Source organism: Littorina saxatilis, linkage group LG6 (assembly GCF_037325665.1).
Source record: "Littorina saxatilis isolate snail1 linkage group LG6, US_GU_Lsax_2.0, whole genome shotgun sequence".
Lineage (NCBI taxonomy): Eukaryota > Metazoa > Mollusca > Gastropoda > Littorinimorpha > Littorinidae > Littorina > Littorina saxatilis.
Genome location: NC_090250.1, coordinates 37,302,170 through 37,324,045, shown reverse-complemented (window position 1 = coordinate 37,324,045; position 21,876 = coordinate 37,302,170). Strand labels below are relative to the sequence as shown.

The 21,876-nt window shown below is 40.9% G+C and overlaps 2 protein-coding genes across 2 annotated transcripts in view; both read left to right on the top strand.

Moving 5' to 3' along the window:
• Positions 1–11,332, top strand: part of LOC138969140 (slit homolog 2 protein-like) — a 12,768-nt gene extending 1,436 nt beyond the window's left edge. Inside the window, exon 2 of the mRNA XM_070341857.1 lies at positions 5,423–11,332. Coding sequence (XP_070197958.1) covers positions 5,508–7,631 — 2,124 coding nt within the window. The 5' untranslated portion in view covers positions 5,423–5,507 and the 3' untranslated portion in view covers positions 7,632–11,332. The remainder of the gene's footprint in view (positions 1–5,422) is intronic.
• A 6,402-nt stretch (positions 11,333–17,734) lies between these two features.
• The window catches only part of LOC138969139 (neutral amino acid uniporter 4-like), a 37,252-nt gene continuing 33,110 nt past the window's right edge, over positions 17,735–21,876 (top strand). Inside the window, exon 1 of the mRNA XM_070341856.1 lies at positions 17,735–17,910. The gene's annotated coding sequence lies outside the window, so the exon portion shown is untranslated. The remainder of the gene's footprint in view (positions 17,911–21,876) is intronic.

Here is a 21,876-nt window from a genome sequence, read left to right as displayed (position 1 = left end):
TTTGGCAGTTAAAAACCGTTAAATCTCAATTCTTCATCGATATTTATGAAATTTTGTGGGTAGGTTCGTTGTCCCCAACTGATTTTCACTCCATACTTTTCCAGAAGAAAAACATAATTTTGGCAGTTAAAAACCGTTACATTTAAATTTTCACCTATCTTTATGAAATTTAGTGGGTGGGTCCGTTGTCCCGTTGAATTTCAAGACAAACTATTCCAGTCAAAAAAACTTATTTTTGGCAGTTAAAAACCGTTAAGTCTCAATTCTACACCGATATTTATGACATTTTGTGGGTAGGTTTGTTGTCAGATTTGACATGATGGCAGAATTGAAAGTGTGAGATATCCTGATGTTTCACAATTTATGCTGCATAATTCAGCCCCATAGGCGCTTGAATTTTAGGTGGAGTTGGGTTTTTTTCAGCCCAAACCAGTAACCCCCACATGGTTTTCATGTCCCTTTCTGAGAGACTTCAAGAAGTTTCAATTTGACGTCAAGATTAGCCTGCCGCATTAGCAAGTATGAAAACACGTCATCGATGACACATTTTAAGAGAGAGAGAGAGAGAGAGAGAGAGAGAGAGAGAGAGAGAGAGAGAGAGAGAGAGAGAATCATGTACACACAGATGGACGACTTCGCTTGGGGTATGTACTGCCCGGCAGTACACATCTACTTAATCCAAGCGGAGCGCGGGCGAAGCCCGCGCGTAGCGAGGTAGTTTTTTTTTTCATCTCCCAGCACTGAAAATTTTTTGGCCAAGTGGTGTCTGTCTGGACATTGTTCTAGAATTCATCTTTTAGCACAATATTAGCGACACTGTTTGGACAATTCTATTAAAATTAGGCGTACAAACTGATTTTGTTTCGGGGAATCCTCTCAGAGGATCAGAATTTTCATATAATATCATCGGAAGCTGTTACAACGGGAAAATGTGAAACTTTTGTCACTTTTTAACATGGAATTTCATCTTTGAGCGTTTCAAGCGGACTTTAATAAAATAGTTATTTGCGAATTAAGCAGCGGAAGACACTCACCGGTTCAACATGTGTATGGTCATTAAACCTCAAAACATTTCAGTAAGTGGTTTAGACAAACACCTCCGCCATGTGAGGGTGACTGGTTTGTAGCTGAAGAGTTTTTTTCTAAAGTGTGTTCTAAATACAAATGACGTACTGGTAATGATGTAATGAGTTGTTCTAATCTTGTTCTTGGAACTCTTGCTGTTCCAAGCTTGTTCTTAGCAAGTCTTGGTGACGAGAACAAAGACTATCAATGAAATCTTTAGAAATAACCTCTGACAACGACGACGATGACGACGACGACGACGATAACAACAACAACAACAAATGACATCGACGACGACGACGACAACAACAACAACAACAACAACAACAACAACAACAACAACAAAAACAACAACACGAGAACAACAACAATCACGACAACGAACATGACAACAACAACACCAACAACTACGACGACAACTACAACGACTGGGTTATGATGACATCACCAATGATTTAAAGGCCGTTAAAAAATCGTTAAATCCTATTTCTTCACTGATTCTTATGAAATTTTAAAGGTAGGTTTGTTGTCCCCAACTTATTTTCACTCCATACTTTTCCAGAAGAAAAACATAATTTTGGCAGTTAAAAACCGTTAAAATTCAATTCTTCACCGATATTTATGAAATTTTGTGGGTAGGTTCGTTGTCCCCAACTGATTTTCACTCTATACTTTTCCAGAAGAAAGACATAATTTTGGCAGTTAAAAAACGGTAAATTTCAATTCTTCACCTATCTTTATGAAATTTAGTGGGTGGGTCCGTTGTCCCAAACTGAATTTTAAGACATACTTTTCCAGACAAAAAACCTTATTTTTGGCAGTTAAAAACCGTTAAATCTCAATTCTTCATCGATATTTATGAAATTTTGTGGGTAGGTTCGTTGTCCCCAACTGATTTTCACTCCATACTTTTCCAGAAGAAAAACATAATTTTGGCAGTTGAAAACCGTTACATTTAAATTTTCACCTATCTTTTTGAAATTTAGTGGGTGGCTCCGTTGTCCCAAACTGAATTTCAAGACAAACTATTCCAGTCAAAAAAACTTATTTTTGGCAGTTAAAAACCGTTAAGTCTCAATTCTACACCGATATTTATGACATTTTGTGGGTAGGTTTGTTGTCAGATTTGACATGATGGCAGAATTGAAAGTGTGAGATATCCTGATGTTTCACAATTTATGCTGCATAATTCAGCCCCATAGGCGCTTGAATTTTAGGTGGAGTTGGGTTTTTTTTCAGCCCAAACCAGTAACCCCCACATGGTTTTCATGTCCCTTTCTGAGAGACTTCAAGAAGTTTCAATTTGACGTCATGATTAGCCTGCCGCATTAGCAAGTATGAAAACACGTCATCGATGACACATTTTAAAACAGAGAGAGAGAGAGAGAGAGAGAGAGAGAGAGAGAGAGAGAGAGAGAGAGAGAGAGAGAGAGAATCATGTACACACAGATGGACGACTTCGCTTGGGGTATGTACTGCCCGGCAGTACACATCTACTTAATTTTTAATGTATGCTTTTTTCTTGATAATTATGTATTTATGTTTCTGTGGTTTATTTTCATATTATCTATTTTAATCTACTTTTATTTTGGGCGAAATCTGAATCCCTATATGCCCACATTTAATTTTTTTTAGCAATTGGTGTTTGAAACTATTGGATTTTGTGTCTTATGAACATATCCGTTTTTGTGACATAAGAATAGTAAATTTTGATTTTGAGCATAAAATGTTAGCGTCCCATTTCAGGGCCGGACCAAATGAGTTGTAAGGGGGGGGTTCCTCCTTTTTTTGGGGGGCAAATCAGCGAAGTGGCCATGGCGAAGCCACAAGCGCGCGCCTGCAAAGCAGGCGCGCGAACTAGGGGGGTCCGGGGGCATGCTCCCCCGGAAAATTTTTGAAAAACGGTTAAAATCTGTGCAATCTGGTGCATTCTGGGCCTTGTTTTGAGGGTTAAGAGCAGCATTGTTTTGGTGCTAAAACTAGTAAAAGTCAAAGCAAGGTACATGCTTTTTCCAGGGGTGGGGTTCCGGAACCCCTGGAACCCCCCCCTGGGTCCGGCCCTGCATTTTAGGGACAGTGTGGGACCAAGTGGGTAGGGGTTTTTCACGTCATCCCACTGTCACAACAAAGACACAAGCTTGCTTCTTATTTCATTATATCAAATAACCAAAGGGAAGTAATCGCTCTTAATGCATACGACATGTGTAATAGAGTAAGCGAGAGTTGTACGGAACCTTTTCTCCTGGCTGCAATGTGTGTTTTTGTGTGTTTGTTCTGTTCAAAACCAGTCTTGATCTAAGGACTAAGTCCGGTCGAGAATAAAAGCTGGTTCTTGTATATGACTGTGTACGTAGGTGTTAGTTGGAGTGCCTTGGAGAATGATGAGCATATGAGCTTGCGGTGATCATCCTTTTTTGAGGATGAAAGTCGCTTGTTCATTTCAATGCTTGTTATTCTCTCAGGTGCCAGGAGAAAAGGTTCCGTACAACTCTCGCTTACTCTATTACACATGTCGTATGCATTAAGAGCGATTACTTCCCTTTGGTTATTTGATATCTTAACATCGCTCTGCCTCATTCCGTTTGAAATTCTTATTTCATTGTTATAAAATGAACTGTAGTTGCAACAGTAAATTACATTTCTTGTGATTTGCAACGTGAAGACACATAAACATAAGCTTGCTGTCCCCCCTCCCGGCCCTCGAAACACACGCACCGTCCCCCGTTTTCACGAACAAGCTTACAACTGGCATTCAACAAATCTGAATAATGAAAAACAATTCCCTCAATTAAAGTAAAACTGTTTCCCAAATAAGATGTGTTAGGATATTCAAGAAAAATATGGCAGTTATTTTTAAAGTTTAATTTTTTTTTTAAGATAAATGCGTGCTTTGATAGACTTTAGCAGTTAACATTAATATTCATGAATAATGGTGTCTGCTAAAAAAAAAAAAGAAAAAAAAAGTTCAAAACTATCTGCTTGTAATTTCATTTCACAGCAAAGATGTTCGACCTACAGTAAGGAGTGTGTCTATTATTGCATACGCATGCGCAGCTAATCAAGTGCAAAAGCTAACACCCGAAGAAAGTTACAAGCTTCAACAAGTGACACACACAACAAGAATGTAAATACAATGTACTGCACTCGTGTTTCCGGCATTGACATTTAACTTTAAGGATCGTAAATTAAGGGTTGGGTCGTGATGACCTAAGTGTTTACAACTGTGAATATCGTGTGAATTCTTTTTTTACATTTAGTCAAGTTTTGACTAAATGTTTTAACATAGAGGGGGGAATCGAGACGAGGGTCGTGGTGTATGTGTGTGTGTGTGTGTGTGTGTGTGTGTGTGTGTGTGTGTGTGTGTGTGTGTAGAGCGATTCAGAGTAAACTACTGGACCGATCTTTATGAAATTTTTCATGAGAGTTCCTGGGTATGATATCCCCAGACAGTTTTTTCATTTTTTCGATAAATGTCTTTGGTGACGTCATATCCGGCATTTTGTAAAAGTTGAGGCGGCACTGTCACACCCTCATTTTTCAATCAAATTGATTGAAAGTTTGGCCAAGCAATCTTCGATGAAGGCCGGACTTTGGTATTGCATTTCAGCTTGGAGTCTTAAAAATTAATTAATGACTTTGGTCATTAAAAATCTGAAAATTGTAATTAAAATTTTTTTTTTATAAAACGATCCAAAATTACGTTTATCGTATTCTTCATCATTTTCTGATTCCAAAAACATATAAATATGTTATATGTGGATTAAAAACAAAATCTGAAAATTAAAAATACACACACACACACACATACACCAAGACCCTCGTCTCGATTCCCCCCTCTATGTTAAAATATTTCGTCAAAACTTGACTAAATGTAAAAAGCGTGCTATCCTCCTCAGCCCTACCGCGCTTTTCTGGATTGTTAATTTCACTGCCTTTGCCACGAGCGGTGGACAGACGATGCTACGAGTGTACGGTCTTACGGAAAAAATGCAATGCGTTCAGATTCATTCTGTGAGTTTGACTGAGCTTGACTAAATGTTGTATTTTCGCCTTACGCGACTTGTTTTTATATCGCGCAGAAGAATCATTTGTTTTGTAAAGAGAAAGAAAGAGGAAGGGGAAGAGAGAGAGAGAGAGAGAGAGAGAGAGAGAGAGAGAGAGAGAGAGAGATAGAGAGAGAGAGACTGAGAGAGAGAGAGAGCGAGAGAGAGAGAGACAGAGACAGAGAGAGACAGAGAGAGAGACAGACAGACAGACAGACAGGAGGAGAGGCTGAGAGACAGACAGACAGACAGACAGAAAGTCAGACAGATAAAATTGACTTCCATTTAGACACTCTAAAACCTCTTCCTTGCAGGACTGATGCGCCGTCAGTATATTCAAAAGCTATACCACTGACAGGAGAATTACTACGCATGTGAAGTGACTCATTTTCCAAAAGCATGACGACGAGATACTCATTATTCCTGTCCGCTCTACTAATGACGTCACTGCTAATGACGTTGCCTTTGACGAACGCACACGGGGATGACGTCTGTATGGAGTGCCCCTGTGGTCCCGGCAGCTGCTCCGGCCTCGAAAGCACTTGCTGCTTCAGGTACACGTCCAGCACACTGGCCACGCTGCGAGTCAGCGTCGACTGCAGTCACCCAGGACATTCCCACATCATTGACACAATCGGTCAACCATACGATGTATCTGTGTCAAACTGCTCTGGGTTTCACGTGCTTCACGAAAACAGCTGTCTGACTGCCATGCCGACCAACCTATGTCACTACGTGGCGACCAGAGCCATCAGCCTGTCTCACAACGCCCTGGAAGACTTCCCCGACCTGCAATGCCTGGTCAAACTGGGGAAGCTGGACCTGAGGCACAACAAGATCAAACTGGTTCCTCACGAGGCTTTTCGAGGGCTGAAGTACCTGCGTGAGGTGTACCTCGACAACAACGAGATCTCCTACATCCACCCCAAGACCTTTGACGTGGACCTGATGGAGCTTAACGTCTTCTCTGTGTCATACAACCGCCTGAAGGCCATTGAAGCCTGGCCCATGGCCTTGCACTACCAATTCTGCCACTTCAACTTTAGCCACAACCTGGTGAGTGACTTTTCCAACGCCGGCCACTGGAAGTTGAACCTCTCGTTCAGCGAAGAGTATGGTCCTGGCTTCGTCGATTTCTCATACAACCGCTTCGTGGAGGGGCCTCCGAAGGTGGTGAAGAAGCTTGGCATTGACAATCTTGCGGAGGCGGCCAAGTTCATGCGCTGGGGGTTCGACTTTCGCCACAACCCTTTCCACTGTGACTGCCAGTTCTATGAGCTGGTGTACTGGGGCCAGAAGCTGAGGAAGGTTTTGTGGCGCGACTATTTCAACGCCACGTGTAACACGCCGGCCAAGTTTCACGGCGTTCCTATCGTCGACCTTCCCCTGGACGAGCTGGTGTGTCCGGTGAAGAAGCATTGTCCTCCTGGGTGTCACTGCGAGGACCGGCCTGCCGAAAACCATGTCGTCATTGGATGTGACGGCGCTGGCATGACGTCACTTCCTCAGGTCATGCCTAAAGGTCACCACCTCGTTCTCGACCTGGCTAACAACTTGATTCACCGGCTGCCGCCCTGGGACTATCTGTCTCGCGCCAAGAAGGTTGACCTGCGACACAACGACCTGAGCTGTATCGAGGAGAACTCACCACGTCTGCTGAAAAACGCTGAGGTGGTGGACCTGACTCACAACGACCTCAGCCAGCTGCCAGCCACCATACAGGCCTTGGAAACACGAGTTGTGCGTTTGGACCTCCACACGCTGAAATGCTCGTGCGACCTTGAGTGGTTCCCGATGTGGCTAGCCCACGGGCAGGGTCACCAGCTGAAGGGAATCACCTGCACCAAGGACGACGGGGGGAGGGTTCTTCTCCTCACAGCCACTCGGGACGACCTGGGCTGCAACAGACACCCAGATGTCCACACTCCCTACCATGCCGCCCTCATTGCCACCTTGGTGGTGGTGGTAGGAGTGGCCTTGCTGCTGGTGATCTTTCGCTACGAGGTGGTGCTGGTGGCTCACAGGTGTTCGGCAGCACAAGCAGCACGCCGCCAGAAGAACCATTTCCCCGCCCTCCTGAGCAGCCAACGCTTCGACGTCTTCATCAGTATGAACGGGGACAGCGAGGAGGACGTGAAGTGGGTGAGGGAAATCCTGCTGCCGGCCCTGGAGCGCCACGGCCTGTCCTCCTACCTGCCTCTCCGCGACTGCCTGCCGGGATCCGTGGAGATGGACGAGGCCATCAAGCGACTGCAGGACAGCAGCGCCGTCCTCGTGCTTCTCTCCCCTGACTACCTGGATAGCGCGCCCTGCCTCTTCCAGTTCAACCGTGCCTACAGTCACATGGTCGCAGGCGGACACGGTCGGTTGCTTCTCCTGAAGCTGAGCTCAGTGTCCCGGCGAGCCGTGCGGGAACCCTACCTGCGTGCCATGGTGACCTTGCGCATGTTCCACTCCGTTGACTCTGAGCACCTTGACAAAGCCCTGGCCACCTTAGCGTCTGCTGCAGATGGCGGTTCCTAAGAACCTGTCTGCCTGGGTCCTGTGGAGAATGAACTGTTCGTATGTGGTACACAAGCTAAGTTTTCTGGCAGACCGTAGGGATTGGGGAAGGTGTTTCGTTTACATTGAAACACACACACACACACACACACACACACACACACACACACACACACACACACACACACACACACACACACACACACACACCACTACCCTCGACTCGATTGCCGGTCTGTGTTACAAAATTAGTCAAAATTGACTAAATGCACACACAAAAAGAAAGGAACTATACATGCTCAAAAACTTTGCAAAAATAAAAGTTTTCCATGTGTGTTCTGGTAGCCACAGCCTTGTGCAAGTTTTTATTTATTCATTGTGTTTTAAAAGCTCTTAAGCACCGAATACCTTTCAGCCTATTATTCTTTTCTTTATTGTCTGTGTGTACATGATTTTGTCGTAACAAGGTTTACATTCATAAAGTAATTCATGGTTTTAAATCACAAACATTTGCTTTGTGTACATGAACTGATTATGAGTTGTTTTTATTATTTTAAGTGGCACTCAAAGAAAGTGATCTGAATGTAGGTGCAAAACAATCGGCTGTAACATATTAATAAGACATCGTCCTCTATGTGAGTCATGATATGCACAGGCTATATTAAGATTTGTTTAGGTCACACTTTAAATCAATACAGATCATTAATTTTGTATGTTCAAGTGTACCTATTAGCAACAATATTTGACGATTCCGGAGTGCGTGTTTTGAGTTCCAAGATCTGTTCTGTTTTAATTTAGCACCTATCAGATCATTATATTTAGTCAAGTTTTGACTAAATATTTTAACATCGAGGGGGAATCGAAACGAGGGTCGTGGTGTATGTGCGTGTGTGTGTGTGTCTGTGTGTGTGTGTGTGTGTGTGTGTGTGTGTAGAGCGATTCAGACTAAACTACTGGACCGATCTTTATGAAATTTGACATGAGAGTTCCTGGGTATGAAATCCCCGAAAGTTTTTTTTCATTTTTTTGATAAATGTCTTTGATGACGTCATATCCGGCTTTTCGTGAAAGTTGAGGCGGCACTGTCACGCCCTCATTTTTCAACCAAATTGGTTGAAATTTTGGTCAAGTAATCTTCGACAAAGCCCGGACTTTGCTATTGCATTTCAGCTTGGTGGCTTAAAAATAAATTAATGACTTTGGTCATTAAAAATCTGAAAATTGTAAAAAAAAATTTTTTTTTATAAAACGATCCAAATTTACGTTTATCTTATTTTCCATCATTTGCTGATTCCAAAAACATATATATATGTTATATTCGGATTAAAAACAAGCTCTGAAAATTAAATATATAAAAATTATTATCAAAATTAAATTGTCGAAATCAATTTAAAAACACTTTCATCTTATTCCTTGTCGGTTCCTGATTCCAAAAACATGTAGATATGATATGTTTGGATTAAAAACACGCTCAGAAAGTTAAAACGAAGAGAGGTACAGAAAAGCGTGCTATCCTTCTCAGCGCAACTACTACCCCGCTCTTCTTGTCAATTTCACTGCCTTTGCCATGAGCGGTGGACTGACGATGCTACGAGTATACGGTCTTGCTGAAAAATGGCAGTGCGTTCAGTTTCATTCTGTGAGTTCGACAGCTACTTGACTAAATATTGTATTTTCGCCTTACGCGACTTGTTTTTACATTTAGTCAAGTTTTGACTAAATGTTTTAACGTAGAGGGGGGAATCGAGACGAGGGTCGGGGTGTATGTGCGTGTGTGTGTGTGTGTGTGTGTGTGTGTGTGTGTGTGTCTGTGTGTGTGTGTGTGTGTGTGTGTGTGTGTGTGTGTGTGTGTGTGTGTGTGTGTGTGTAGAGCGATTCAGACTAAACTACTGGACCGATCTTTATGAAATTTGACATGAGAGTTCCTGGGTATGAAATCCCCGAACGTTTTTTTCATTTTTTTGATAAATGTCTTTGATGACGTCATATCCGGCTTTTCGTGAAAGTTGAGGCGGCACTGTCACGCCCTCATTTTTCAACCAAATTGGTTGAAATTTTGGTCGGGTAATGTTCGACGAAGCCCGGACTTCGGTATTGCATTTCAGCGTGGTGGCTTAAACATTAATTAATGACTTTGGTCATTAAAAATCTGAAAATTGTAAAAAAAATATGTTTTTTATAAAACGATCCAAATTTACGTTTATCTTATTTTAATAATAATAATGCAAACTTTTTTTTATAGCGCTATTCTAGAAAAATGTCTACTCTTAGCGCTTTACAATACATACATCGACCAAGCATATTTTCCATCATTTGCTGATTCCAAAAACATATAAATATGTTATATTCGGATTAAAAACAAGCTTTGAAAATTAAATATATAAAAATTATTATCAAAATTAAATTGTCGAAATCAATTTAAAAACACTTTCATCTTATTTCTTGTCGGTTCCTGATTCCAAAAACATATAGATATGATATGTTTGGATTAAAAACACGCTCAGAAAGTTAAAACGAAGAGAGGTACAGAAAAGTGTGCTATCCTTCCCAGCGCAACTACTACCCCGCTCTTCTTGTCAATTTCACTGCCTATGCCGTGAGCGGTGGACTGACGATGCTACGAGTATACGGTCTTGCTGCGTTGCATTGCGTTCAGTTTTATTCTGTGAGTTCGACAGCTACTTGATCACTAAATGTTGTATTTTCGCCTTACGCGACTTGTTTTTATATTTAGTCAAGTTTTGACTAAATATTTTAACATCGAGGGGGAATCGAAACGAGGGTCGTGGTGTATGTGCGTGTGTGTGTGTGTGTGTGTGTGTGTGTGTGTGTGTGTGTGTGTGTGTAGAGCGATTCAGACTAAACTACTGGACCGATCTTTATGAAATTTGACATGAGAGTTCCTGGGTATGTAATCCCCGAACGTTTTTTTCATTTTTTTGATAAATGTCTTTGATGACGTCATATCCGGCTTTTCGTGAAAGTTGAGGCGGCACTGTCACGCCCTCATTTTTCAACCAAATTGGTTGAAATTTTGGTCAAGTAATCTTCGACGAAGCCCGGACTTCGGTATTGCATTTCAGCTTGGTGGCTTAAAAATTAATTAATGACTTTGGTCATTAAAAATCTGAAAATTGTAAAAAAAAATAAAAATGTATAAAATGATCCAAATTTACGTTTATCTTATTCTCCATCATTTGCTGATTCCAAAAACATATAAATATGTTATATTCGGATTAAAAACAAGCTCTGAAAATTAAATATATAAAAATTATTATCAAATTTTTTTTTCGAAATCAATTTAAAAACACTTTCATCTTATTCCTTATTGGTTCCTGATTCCAAAAACATATAGATATGATATGTTTGGATTAAAAACACGCTCAGAAAGTTAAAACAAAGAGAGGTACAGAAAAGCGTGCTATCCTTCTTAGCGCAACTACTACCCCGCTCTTCTTGTCAATTTCACTGCCTTTGCCATGAGCGGTGGACTGACGATGCTACGAGTGGTGGAGTGACGATGCTACGAGTATACGGTCTTGCTGCGTTGCGTTGCGTTCAGTTTCATTCTGTGAGTTCCACAGCTACTTGACTAAATATTGTATTTTCGCCTTACGCGACTTGTTTAATTGTACAGATATCTAGGACTGTTTGCAGTGATTTTCAGATTCATTTTTCTTGATATTTCTTTTCAAAAAAACACAAATTAAAACAAATCTATTATCTGTTATCGATCTCTCTTCAAACTTATAAAGCTCGTTTCTGTGTGTGTGTGTGTGTGTGTGTGTGTGTGTGTGTGTGTGTGTGTGTGTGTGTGTGTGTGTGTGTGTGTGTGTGTGTGTGTGTGTGTGTGTGTGTGTGTGTGTGTGTGTGTGTGTGTGTGTATCAGCCGCGTACGGACTTAGAAAACGGGTACAGCTAGTAATATATATAATTTATAACACTGGATGTAAGTGTGTGTGTGTGTGTGTGTGTGTGTGTGTGTGTGTGTGTGTGTGTGTGTGTGTGTGTGGTCATCATACCTCAGATATGGTAAGAGGCATGAACGAGATAGTATGCACACTGCCAAATACCCCTATTCCACACAACCGTTCTAGGTCCCGTTCCCGTACCGACCAAGGAACGTTGCGGGCACGGGAGGGATCGGGAGGGAACCGCAATGGAACGTAAATGATCGTTAACGGAACTGCTTTGAACGGTAGGGTCGGTAGGGACGGTTGAGTTTGGGCTGCATGTTCAAAATGTTAGCCGTTCCCCTCCCGATCAGAATGAACGGTAATGGAACGGTAACAGAACGCTTGGATCGTTAAAGGAACTTAAAACAACGGTAACGCAACGGTAGCGCTCTCACACACTGAGTTGTCATACCCACATTCCACACATCCGTTCTAGCTTCCGTTCCCAGCCGTCTCCAGGACGGCTGCCACTATGGTCAGACGCTGCTGAAAGATGCCAAAAACGGCCGTTTGCGCAGCGTTCCATTGTTGTGGCAGCCGTCCTTGGTCGGTACGGGAACGGGACCTAGAACGGTTGTGTGGAATGGGGGTATTATTTAACTGTGCTTACTTACTTACTTACTTACTTACTTACTTACTTACTTACTTACTTACTTACTTACTTACTTACTTACTTACTTACTTACTTACACATACAACACTTACTGTGCACATGTGCACCTGGGTTTCAGTTTCTTGCTTAATTGTTTTTCTTTCTCAGATTATGAAACTCCCCATTATTCAATACAACCTAAATAATGCAAGGTCAGTACAACACTTACTGTTTACCCGTGTGGCAAGCACATAATGCCAGTGATATTAGAGACTCGCTATTGCTCCTTTGAGAAAAAGAAATGAAGAAGAAAAAATAACCGGACAGTTAAGGACATTTCTAGGAGCAAAGTGAGGTAAGTCTTTCTTGGCTATACGTTCAAATGAGGTAACTCTTATCATGCAGGGTTGCCTGATCATTCTCACAGAATGTATAGTCAGGCAGCCAGGATTTTTTTTAACGCTGAAATGCAATCCCAATGGTCCGGACTTCGTCGAAGCCGTTGCTTGACCAAAATGTCAATCAATTTGTTTGAAAAATGAGGGCGTGACAGTGCGGCCTCAACTTTCACTAAAAGCCGGATATGACGTCATCAAAGATATTTATCGAAAAAATGGAGAAACAAGAGGCGAAGCCTTCAAGGCTCACGTAAGAAATCGACAAACAGTAACACAAACTCAATCACTCCGTCACACACACACACACACACACACACACACACACACACACACACACACACACACACACACACACACACACACACACACACACACACACACACACACACACACACACACACACAGTAAGATAGGTGACACGGTGCAAGAGTGCGAGACACTAGATCTAGATCTGTCTGTCTGTAGCCTCACTTACGGGGATACGACTGCCAGACTGATGGCCAGATCGACACTGCGCTTTCGACAGCGCTTCCTCGCGCAGACACTGGAAACACGCTGTGCAGATTAACCTGTAGGAAATCTCCTTTGGTATCTTCTTTATCTATTTTTCTGGAGCTACGAAACCGAACAATGTGAAATCGTCTTCTCCGAATCGGCGAACTGCAGCTCGGTGATAACTGTATCTATACCACAATCCTTCACGCGATCTGACCTAACCTTGACCCCTGACCTGGTCTACATACCACACACGACACAAATCAGTCAGCTGTTTTTACCCCCCCAAAAAAAACCCACCACCCGTTTTCTTTGGATACACACTTTAACTATATACGTGCCGACGAAATGTTGATCATTGCTTCAATATTTTGAAGCTGTTGCTTGGATAATAACCAGGTAAAATTAGTATTTCTGTGTTTAGTCAAATGTTAAAGTTTCTATCACATACACACACATACACACGCACAGACAGACAAAGTTTAGCATCGCATAGGCTACACTTACGTGAGCCAAAAACCGTCTCGGGATATCATACCCGCCAGTTTCATGAAGATCGGTTTAGTAGTTTTCTTGGAATCGTTCTATACACACAACCATACACACATACTCACACACATACACCGCCACCCTCGTCTCGATTCCCAGTCGATGTTTAAACATGTAGTCAAAACTTGTAAAAACCAACACAGATGAAAAGATATTGTAAGAAGAATAGGGAAACTTCTGCAAAACTCTTTTGGCGCAAGGAACTGCTTGAGATAACACTAACACAGATTAAAACAAACATTTGAAAGAAAAACAAGTCGCGTAAGGCGAAAATACAACATTTAGTCGAGCTGTCGAACTAACAGAATGAAACTGAACTCACTGCATTTTTACAGCAAGAGCGTATACTCGTAGCATCGTCAATCAGTCCACCGCTCGATGCAAAGGCAGTGAAATTGACAAGTAGAGCGGGGTATAGTTGCGCTGAGAAGGATAGCACGCTTTTCTTTAGCTCTATTCTTTTTAACGTTTTGAGCGTGTTTTTAATCCAAACATATCATATCTATATGTTTTTGGAATCAGGAACCCACAAGGAATAAGATGAAATTGTTTTTAAATCGATTTCGGAAATTTTATTTTAATAATAATTTTTATATTTCTAATTTTCAGAGCTTGTTTTTAATCCGAATATAACATATTTATATGTTTTTGGAATCAGAAAATGATGAAGAATAAGATGAACGTAAATTTGGATCGTTTTAAAAAGAACTTATTTTTTTTACAATTTTCAGATTTTTAATGACCAAAGTCATCAATTAATTTTTAAGCCACCAAGCTGAAATGCAATACCGAAGTCCGGCCTTCGTCGAAGATTGCTTGGCCAAAATTTCAATCAATTTGATTGAAAAATGAGGGTGTGACAGTGCCGCCTCAACTTTTACAAAAAGCCGGATATGACGTCATCAAAAGTATTTATCGAAAAAAAGAAAAAAATACGTCCGGGGATATCATTCCCAGGAACTCTCATGTCAAATTTCATAAAGATCGGTCCAGTAGTTTGGTCTGAATCACTCTACACACACACAAGCACAGACAGACAGACAGACAGACAGACAGACAGACAGACAGACACACACACACACACACACACACACACACACACACACACACACACACACACACACATACAGCACGACCCTCGTCTCGATTTCCCTTTTACGTTAAAACATTTAGTCAAAACTTGACTGAATGTAATAAATGTAAAAACACGCACGCCCGCACGCACGCACGCATCACTTGAATACTAGTTTTTGTAATATAGATGTTAAAAAAAAAATTTAAAAAATTAACAAACACGCCCCAACACACACGTACGTACACACGCACGCACGCACGCACGTACACACACACACACACACACACACACACACACACACACACACACACACACACACACACACACACACACACACACACACACAATTGCTTCTGAGGAAAGGATTCGTTATCTTCGATAGGAAATTAGAAAGAAGGAAGTACCACATATCACAGGAAAACCCGTCACTATTCGGTTCCAAAACAAGCGTCTTCAATTTAGCTGCCTCGACTGCAGGACATTTTCAGTAAAATACACGTAAGTACAGTATGTATGATAAACAGAATAATACGTGGCTTGATGTTTCGTACCAGATTTACCCTCGTTGCTTTTTGAAATGGTGAACAGCTTGCTTTGGCCCGCAGTTCAATATTAAAAAAAACCAACTCGTGTAAATCTGGTACGACACAGCAAGCCATGTAGTATTCTCTATTTCTTTTCCCGTCGTTGTGAACACAGTGCATGTAAATTCTGATGGTTATTCTGATCTGAAATATGGAAAGCCGTTTGGCTCATAACCAATACACGTGTAATAAATAATTCATACACGTGAGTAAAACATAATTTATACACGTGTATTTATTTCTTACACGTGTATCAATTATTTCTTACACGTGTATACATTATTTCTTACACGTGTATAAATTATTCCTTGCACGTGTATGAATTATTTATTACACGTGTATTAGTTATGAGCCAAACGACTTTCCATACTGAAGCACCGTTTTACTGGTGTTCACAGTTGGACCAGTGCCACAGTACACTGTGCGGAGAAGCAACAATTCACTTTAACATCATGTTCTGGTGTGGAATTCCAAATGTCGACGTATCTATAACATGTCTCTGTGTGCTATTGGGTGTCAGTGACGGTATGTTGGTGATGACAACGTCCATGCATGCAATGCAATGTCGGCAATGCCGCAATACAATGCACTGCAACTGCACTGACTGCAATGCAATACTGTGACACTACAAAATATATAATATACTAGATGAATACCCGCTTCGCCGGGTACGGCTTCGCCGGGAAGAAGTAGAGCCGAATATCCGGCTTCGCCGGGGACCCGGCAAACCGGGTGTACGCCGGTTTCGCCGGCGCACCGTACGAAGGAATGGAGATAAACGCGCAAAACACTGGAGAAGATAAGGAAGAGTTACAGGGAATGGATGTACAGAAAAACCAAAATCGGTTCAGTGCTGCGCGCTGAGACCATGCACGTGTTCAAAATTTTCCACGATTGTGTCCGGGGTCTACCTGAATGTACCAACCAAATTTGAAGCAGATCCATCGAGAACTTTGGCCGTGAATCGTGAACACACAGACAGACAGACAGACACACACACACACAAGCCGTATATAGATATAGATAATACACGTGAAAGTCACTGTCATATTCCATGTTCAGTGAAGGAGAAATACATGCTAACCGTGCTCAGCAAACACTGATTTCACTGATTATACTTCTTTCTGAGACTGAATATGCACTGACTAACATTGTTATGGTGGAACGGTCACTAAAGAAAAAAAGAAAAAGAATGACTAAACAGAAAAGAATGAAAGACTGAAACAAGTCGCGTAAGGCGAAATTACTACATTTAGTCAAGCTGTGGAACTCACAGAATGAAACTGAACGTAGTCCGCCGCTAGTGCAAAAGGCAGTGAAAGTGACGAGCCTGTTTGGCGCGGTAGCGGTTGCGCTGTGCTTCATAGCACGCTTTACTGTACCTCTCTTCGTTTTAAGTTTCTGAGCGTGTTTCCAAACATATCATATCTATATGTTTTTGGAATCAGGAACCGACAAGAAGATAAAAATGTTTTTAAATCGATTTCGGAAATTTAATTTTGATCATAATTTTTATATTTTTAATTTTCAGAGCTTGTTTTTAATCCAAATATAACATATTTATATGTTTTTGGAATCAGAACATGATAAAAAATAAGATGAACGTAAATTTGGATCGTTTTATAAATGTTTTTTTTTGTTTTTTACAATTTTCAGATTTTTAATGACCAAAGTCATTAATTAATTTTTAAGCCACCAAGCTGAAATGCGATACCGAAGTCCGGCCTTCGTCGAAGATTGCTTGGCCAAAATTTCAATCAATTTGATTGAAAAATGAGGGTGTGACAGTGCCGCCTCAACTTTTACAAAAAGCCGGATATGACGTCATCAAAGACATTTATCGAAAAAAAGAAAAAAACGTCCGGGGATATCATTCCCAGGAACTCTCATGTAAAATTTCATAAAGATTGGTCCAGTAGTTTAGTCTGAATCGCTCTACACACACACACACGCACAGACAGACAGACAGACAGACACACACACACATACACCACACCCTCGTCTCGATTCCCCCCTCAATGTTAAAACATTTATTCGTAAAAAAGTGAAAAACACAAAAAAACACAACAAAAAAACCCACACAAGTTGACTTTAAAATGACAAAGACAAATTGCTTACTGTGGCCTAGCTACCGTCGTGATATTTTGAATAAGGATAACCCCCTCCTGTTTGTAGGTAAGGCGGGGGGTGTTCCTTATTCAATATAATGACAACTCGGGTAGAGTGTGTGAGTAAGAACATCGTTATTGTCAAGATATTGCCACTGATGGGCACTTTTGTAACATTTTAACTTCCAAGTAACGCATTTATTATTTTATATTTTATTTTTTAGAAACACTGAAAACATAATTCCTTTATCACCTGGCAAAGTAAAACTAAAAGTGGAGCCACGGTTTTTTTTTCGTAGACTGGGAGGGGAAACAATTGCATTTTAAGAAGAGATGTTGAAACGCGAGTTACTTCCCGTGACTCTTATGTCATGTGACAACAAAAGCTGCAATCTTTTACAGACAGCGGTAAACTTTGTCTTGCTGTCTTCCTTGTATAGAAAGTTCAAAAGTACATCGTCGAAAAAATATATAACACTGAAGGAAATGCTGCCACATTCTTATTTAGCTGAGGAGTAGAGCATCGCAGCTGATTCAAGATCTGTGAGTATAATATGTCGTTTTGAGCGAAACTTGACGTACAACTACAACTTGTACAAGATAGCCTACAGTCACAATCACACCTTCTTAAATGGTCACGAGGCTTATTTTCTGACTTGCTCAGATGCTGTCTTTCTTGCTACATCTAATGGCCTAAAAGTCATTTTTCGTATAATGTTGGAGGAGTTAGCCGCGGGATGGGAAGGGGTACATTGGGGCGGGGTGGGGGAAGACAAGGAGGAAACACCCACAGCTGTACTCCAGTTAGAGTGGACAGCAGGAACATTCAAACACTGTGAAAAATATAGTTGTACCTTTGTGATATTCTGTGATATGACTGAATCATGTCATGCAACAGTCATGTCCACTGCTGCCTGATCGCAGTCACATACTTGTGAGATCTTTCAAGCATGCGTTTGAAGTTGGTAGGCAAAAGGTATACACTCCCAGGGTATACAGGAGTGACAGGTGTGTATGCACTCTGACAATCAAAAGCTCTGTTACAAATCGTAAGCCGATGAAATGCCCCCTTACAAGTCGTTAGGAAGTAGCCAATGAAAATCTGACGAATGTATTGACTTCCGCCATTTTTCAGAGTGTATACAGGGCTGGCAGTGGCAATAATGTACACTCACATATATATAGTAATTAGTATACAACCACTTCTACACACTCCAAGTGTGAACCATATCCCGACAATAAACTGCTGTGTAGCATAAGTTTTGTGTGTGTGTGTGTGTTTGTTTTTGTGTGTTTTTGTCCCATGCAAGCGTACTTTGATTCTCTGAATTGAAAGTTCGATCATTGCGTCCCTTAGTTATAATTCTCAAAATGACGTCAAATGAGACTTCGACTGGAGTGTTGATGTGGTTGTCTGGTCTTTTATGTATACTCCGAAAACTTAGTCAACATTAAAGTAAAGACCGTGCAGCATCAGATTGTTTTTTTTTTTTGTACTTCGAAAGTTTGATAATCAACTGCTCTGCGTTTCTATCGCAAAGTGGCTTTGAGTGGCAAATTCGCTTCGCGTCCATAAGTTATAACGTCGGCGTGTATACAGGGGGAAGAATCGTGTATTCACTCTCAGTGCGTATAGCCAGTGTGTTGAAGTTATACCTATTAATATTATGTAGACCATCTTTCTTTTTTTTTTCAACATTTAGTCAGACAGCTCAATGCATATATATACAGTGTTGTTGCCAGGCCTCAGTCTTCGGTCTCTGACGCATTCCTTTATGATTTGACGCATAATGGACCTGAGCCTTTTCCGGTCGATGGACCGATAGTTTTTACGTTTTGGTGGTCAACTGACCGATGCATATTCGTACAAGGCGGACAAGGTCTGCAATGAATGGAATGGGAGTTGCAAAGCCCGATCAGAATGCTCATGTTCGCTACGAGTGAAAATGCACTCGGTGCCGAGTCCGTGTTTGTCGTCATTGACACTCGAGGCTGCGTTTACGGAAATACCCGATCCAGCCGGTGTACCTATTTACCGAAAACGGCGCAAACAGCGGAAAGTTCATCAATATAATACTACGGTATGGTAATGCGAAGATCAGGCAGGCCAATCCCTACATTCGCACATGGGGCACACTGTATTGGAAAGGGTAGGCCAGGAATGTCAGGCTCTTTCTCCTCGCAAAGTTTATGAACAATTAAAACTAGGAAGCGACATCAAAGCAATGTCAAAGGACTTGAAACAGGTTCAGAATAAGAAGGAAAGGGAAAAACGCGAATAGCCTGAAAATATTGCCCAAAAAAAGATGCTAAAAGTTACAACAAAGTTGTAGAATTTTTTTTGACCTATTGCTTTTTTAAAGTCAGGGCATATTTGGACCTATTGTTTTTTTTTAGGGAGGTCCAAATGACCTATTGTCTTCTTAGGCTGGCAACAACACTGATATATGTATGCAGATTTGTGTTCGTTTGTGTGTGTGTACATGTATTTGTTCCCGCAGTGGGGCACTGCGGTTATGAAATTAAAAGCCCCTCCTGTTTTTGGAACCGCAAGAGCTTTCTAGTTTGCTGTTAGGTAGATTTTTGGTTCCTCTTTCCTGTCATGCTCTCTTTTTCTTCATGAATTCTTTTCTTTTTTCTGCCTTCTTGCTCATTCACCTGTATTTTTTCCAAAAATCTCTTCTCTTGCCGCTTGTCTCGCGATTCATGTATAGTTTAATCTGTTAGTGTTCTGATGTAAGTCCAGCAGTAGATAGGTTAAGCCTATTTTAACATACTGGAAACTGGTAATCTTCCAGTAGGTATTAATTTAGTTTTACTAAAGCCTGCTGGGACACAAGTAATGGGTTAGTGCATTTGTAAACAGGAATCGCTTGACAAGTGGCCCCCTTCATCCCCCCCTTCCTCGTCCTGATATGGCTCTGCGTAGTCGGCTGGACGTTAAGCAACAAATAAACAAACAAACAAACAAACATGTATTTGTATGTGCTTGTGTGTGCGCCTTCCATGTATGTATGTGTATGCGTTTAAATTGTGCTTGTGTGTGTGTGTGTGTGTGTGTTTGTATGTCGACCATAATGTGTGTGCGTGTGTAAATGTTTGTGTGTGTGTGTAATTATGTTTGTTTGTTTGTGTGTGTGTGTGTGTTTAAGTATGCATGTCTCTCTGTGTCAGTGTGTTTGCAGACAGACAGAGACAGATCAATTCGTAGTTTTGAAATTCTGTCAAATGTAGTCATTAAACTTTAATCCTTTAACATTTTTGTGACTGCATGGCCAGCTGTCATGACTAGGTGTACTGTTCTTAAACTCAAATTACCACTAACCTATCAGCCTAACCTATCTGTTGATGTTCCTGGGCTAAAACTAAAACTAGTAAGGACACACATTGCAGGTGGCCTAGCTGTCATGACAGGTCTATTTTTGTTAAGATAACACACAAAGAGAAACAGAATGACGTCCTTTCATGGGAATTAAGTGACCTAGCTCTCCTTTAGCGCTTCAGCTCACATCTCAGGCAGCACTGGGAATTTATACAAATTTTACTAAGGCCAAAAAAAAAAAATTGTCTGTTTAGGGTAACCCGACCGACCCTATCGATTTGGCGCCGACCCAAAAACTTTTTTTTGATTTCAAAAAAAAAAAAAGAAAAAAAAAGAGGTAAAAATGCTAAAAAGAGACATTTGGCGTTTCTTTCTCTCCCTTTCTCTCTGTTTTATTTATACGTTAGTTTTGAAACATGTATTCATCAAATATAAGAAGTGAATGTTCAGCCAACATAGCATTTACACACACAAACACAAAAAAAAAAAAAAAAAAAAAAAAAAAAAACCACCTACCTACCGACCCTACTTTTTTTGGTCATGTTACCCTAAACAGACAATTTTTTTTTTTTGGCCTAATTAGTCAGCTGCAAACAAGTGGTTGTCATTTGCAAGCTGTTGTCTCCATTGTGCTGTCACTCTAATGTGGCAATTTTTTTGCAATGTGTGACCAGTTCTGAATAGCACATTATTGATATAAGTCAAAGAGAGAAAAACATGTCATTTGTAAATTAATAATAATATGAGAGCAAATTGATAAATGGAAGAAAAAACACACAAGAATCGTGATGTCAATTGTCATTTCTGTTTTTTCAACCAATATTTGTGTGAATTGCAGACAAGATAGTTGGGTAGCTGTCATTATAGTGTCTGGCCATAATGAGCAACAAAAGAAACAGCAAAGTACTACTTTGTCTAATTGTAGTCTTTATTTTCCGTGCATCAATTCCCCTTCCCAATACCATGTCCCATTCTTCCCCATAGTTATGTGTATGCAGAGCACTTTGTGCATGTTCTTACTTTTAAAAGTTGCCCTTCAGATGTTCAGCAAATACATTAATTGTGTCATCTTTCTTTCTTTATTTGGTGTTTAACGTCGTTTTCAACCACGAAGGTTATATCGTGACGGGGAAAGGGGGGGAGATGGGATAGAGCCACTTGTTAATTGTTTCTTGTTCACAAAAGCA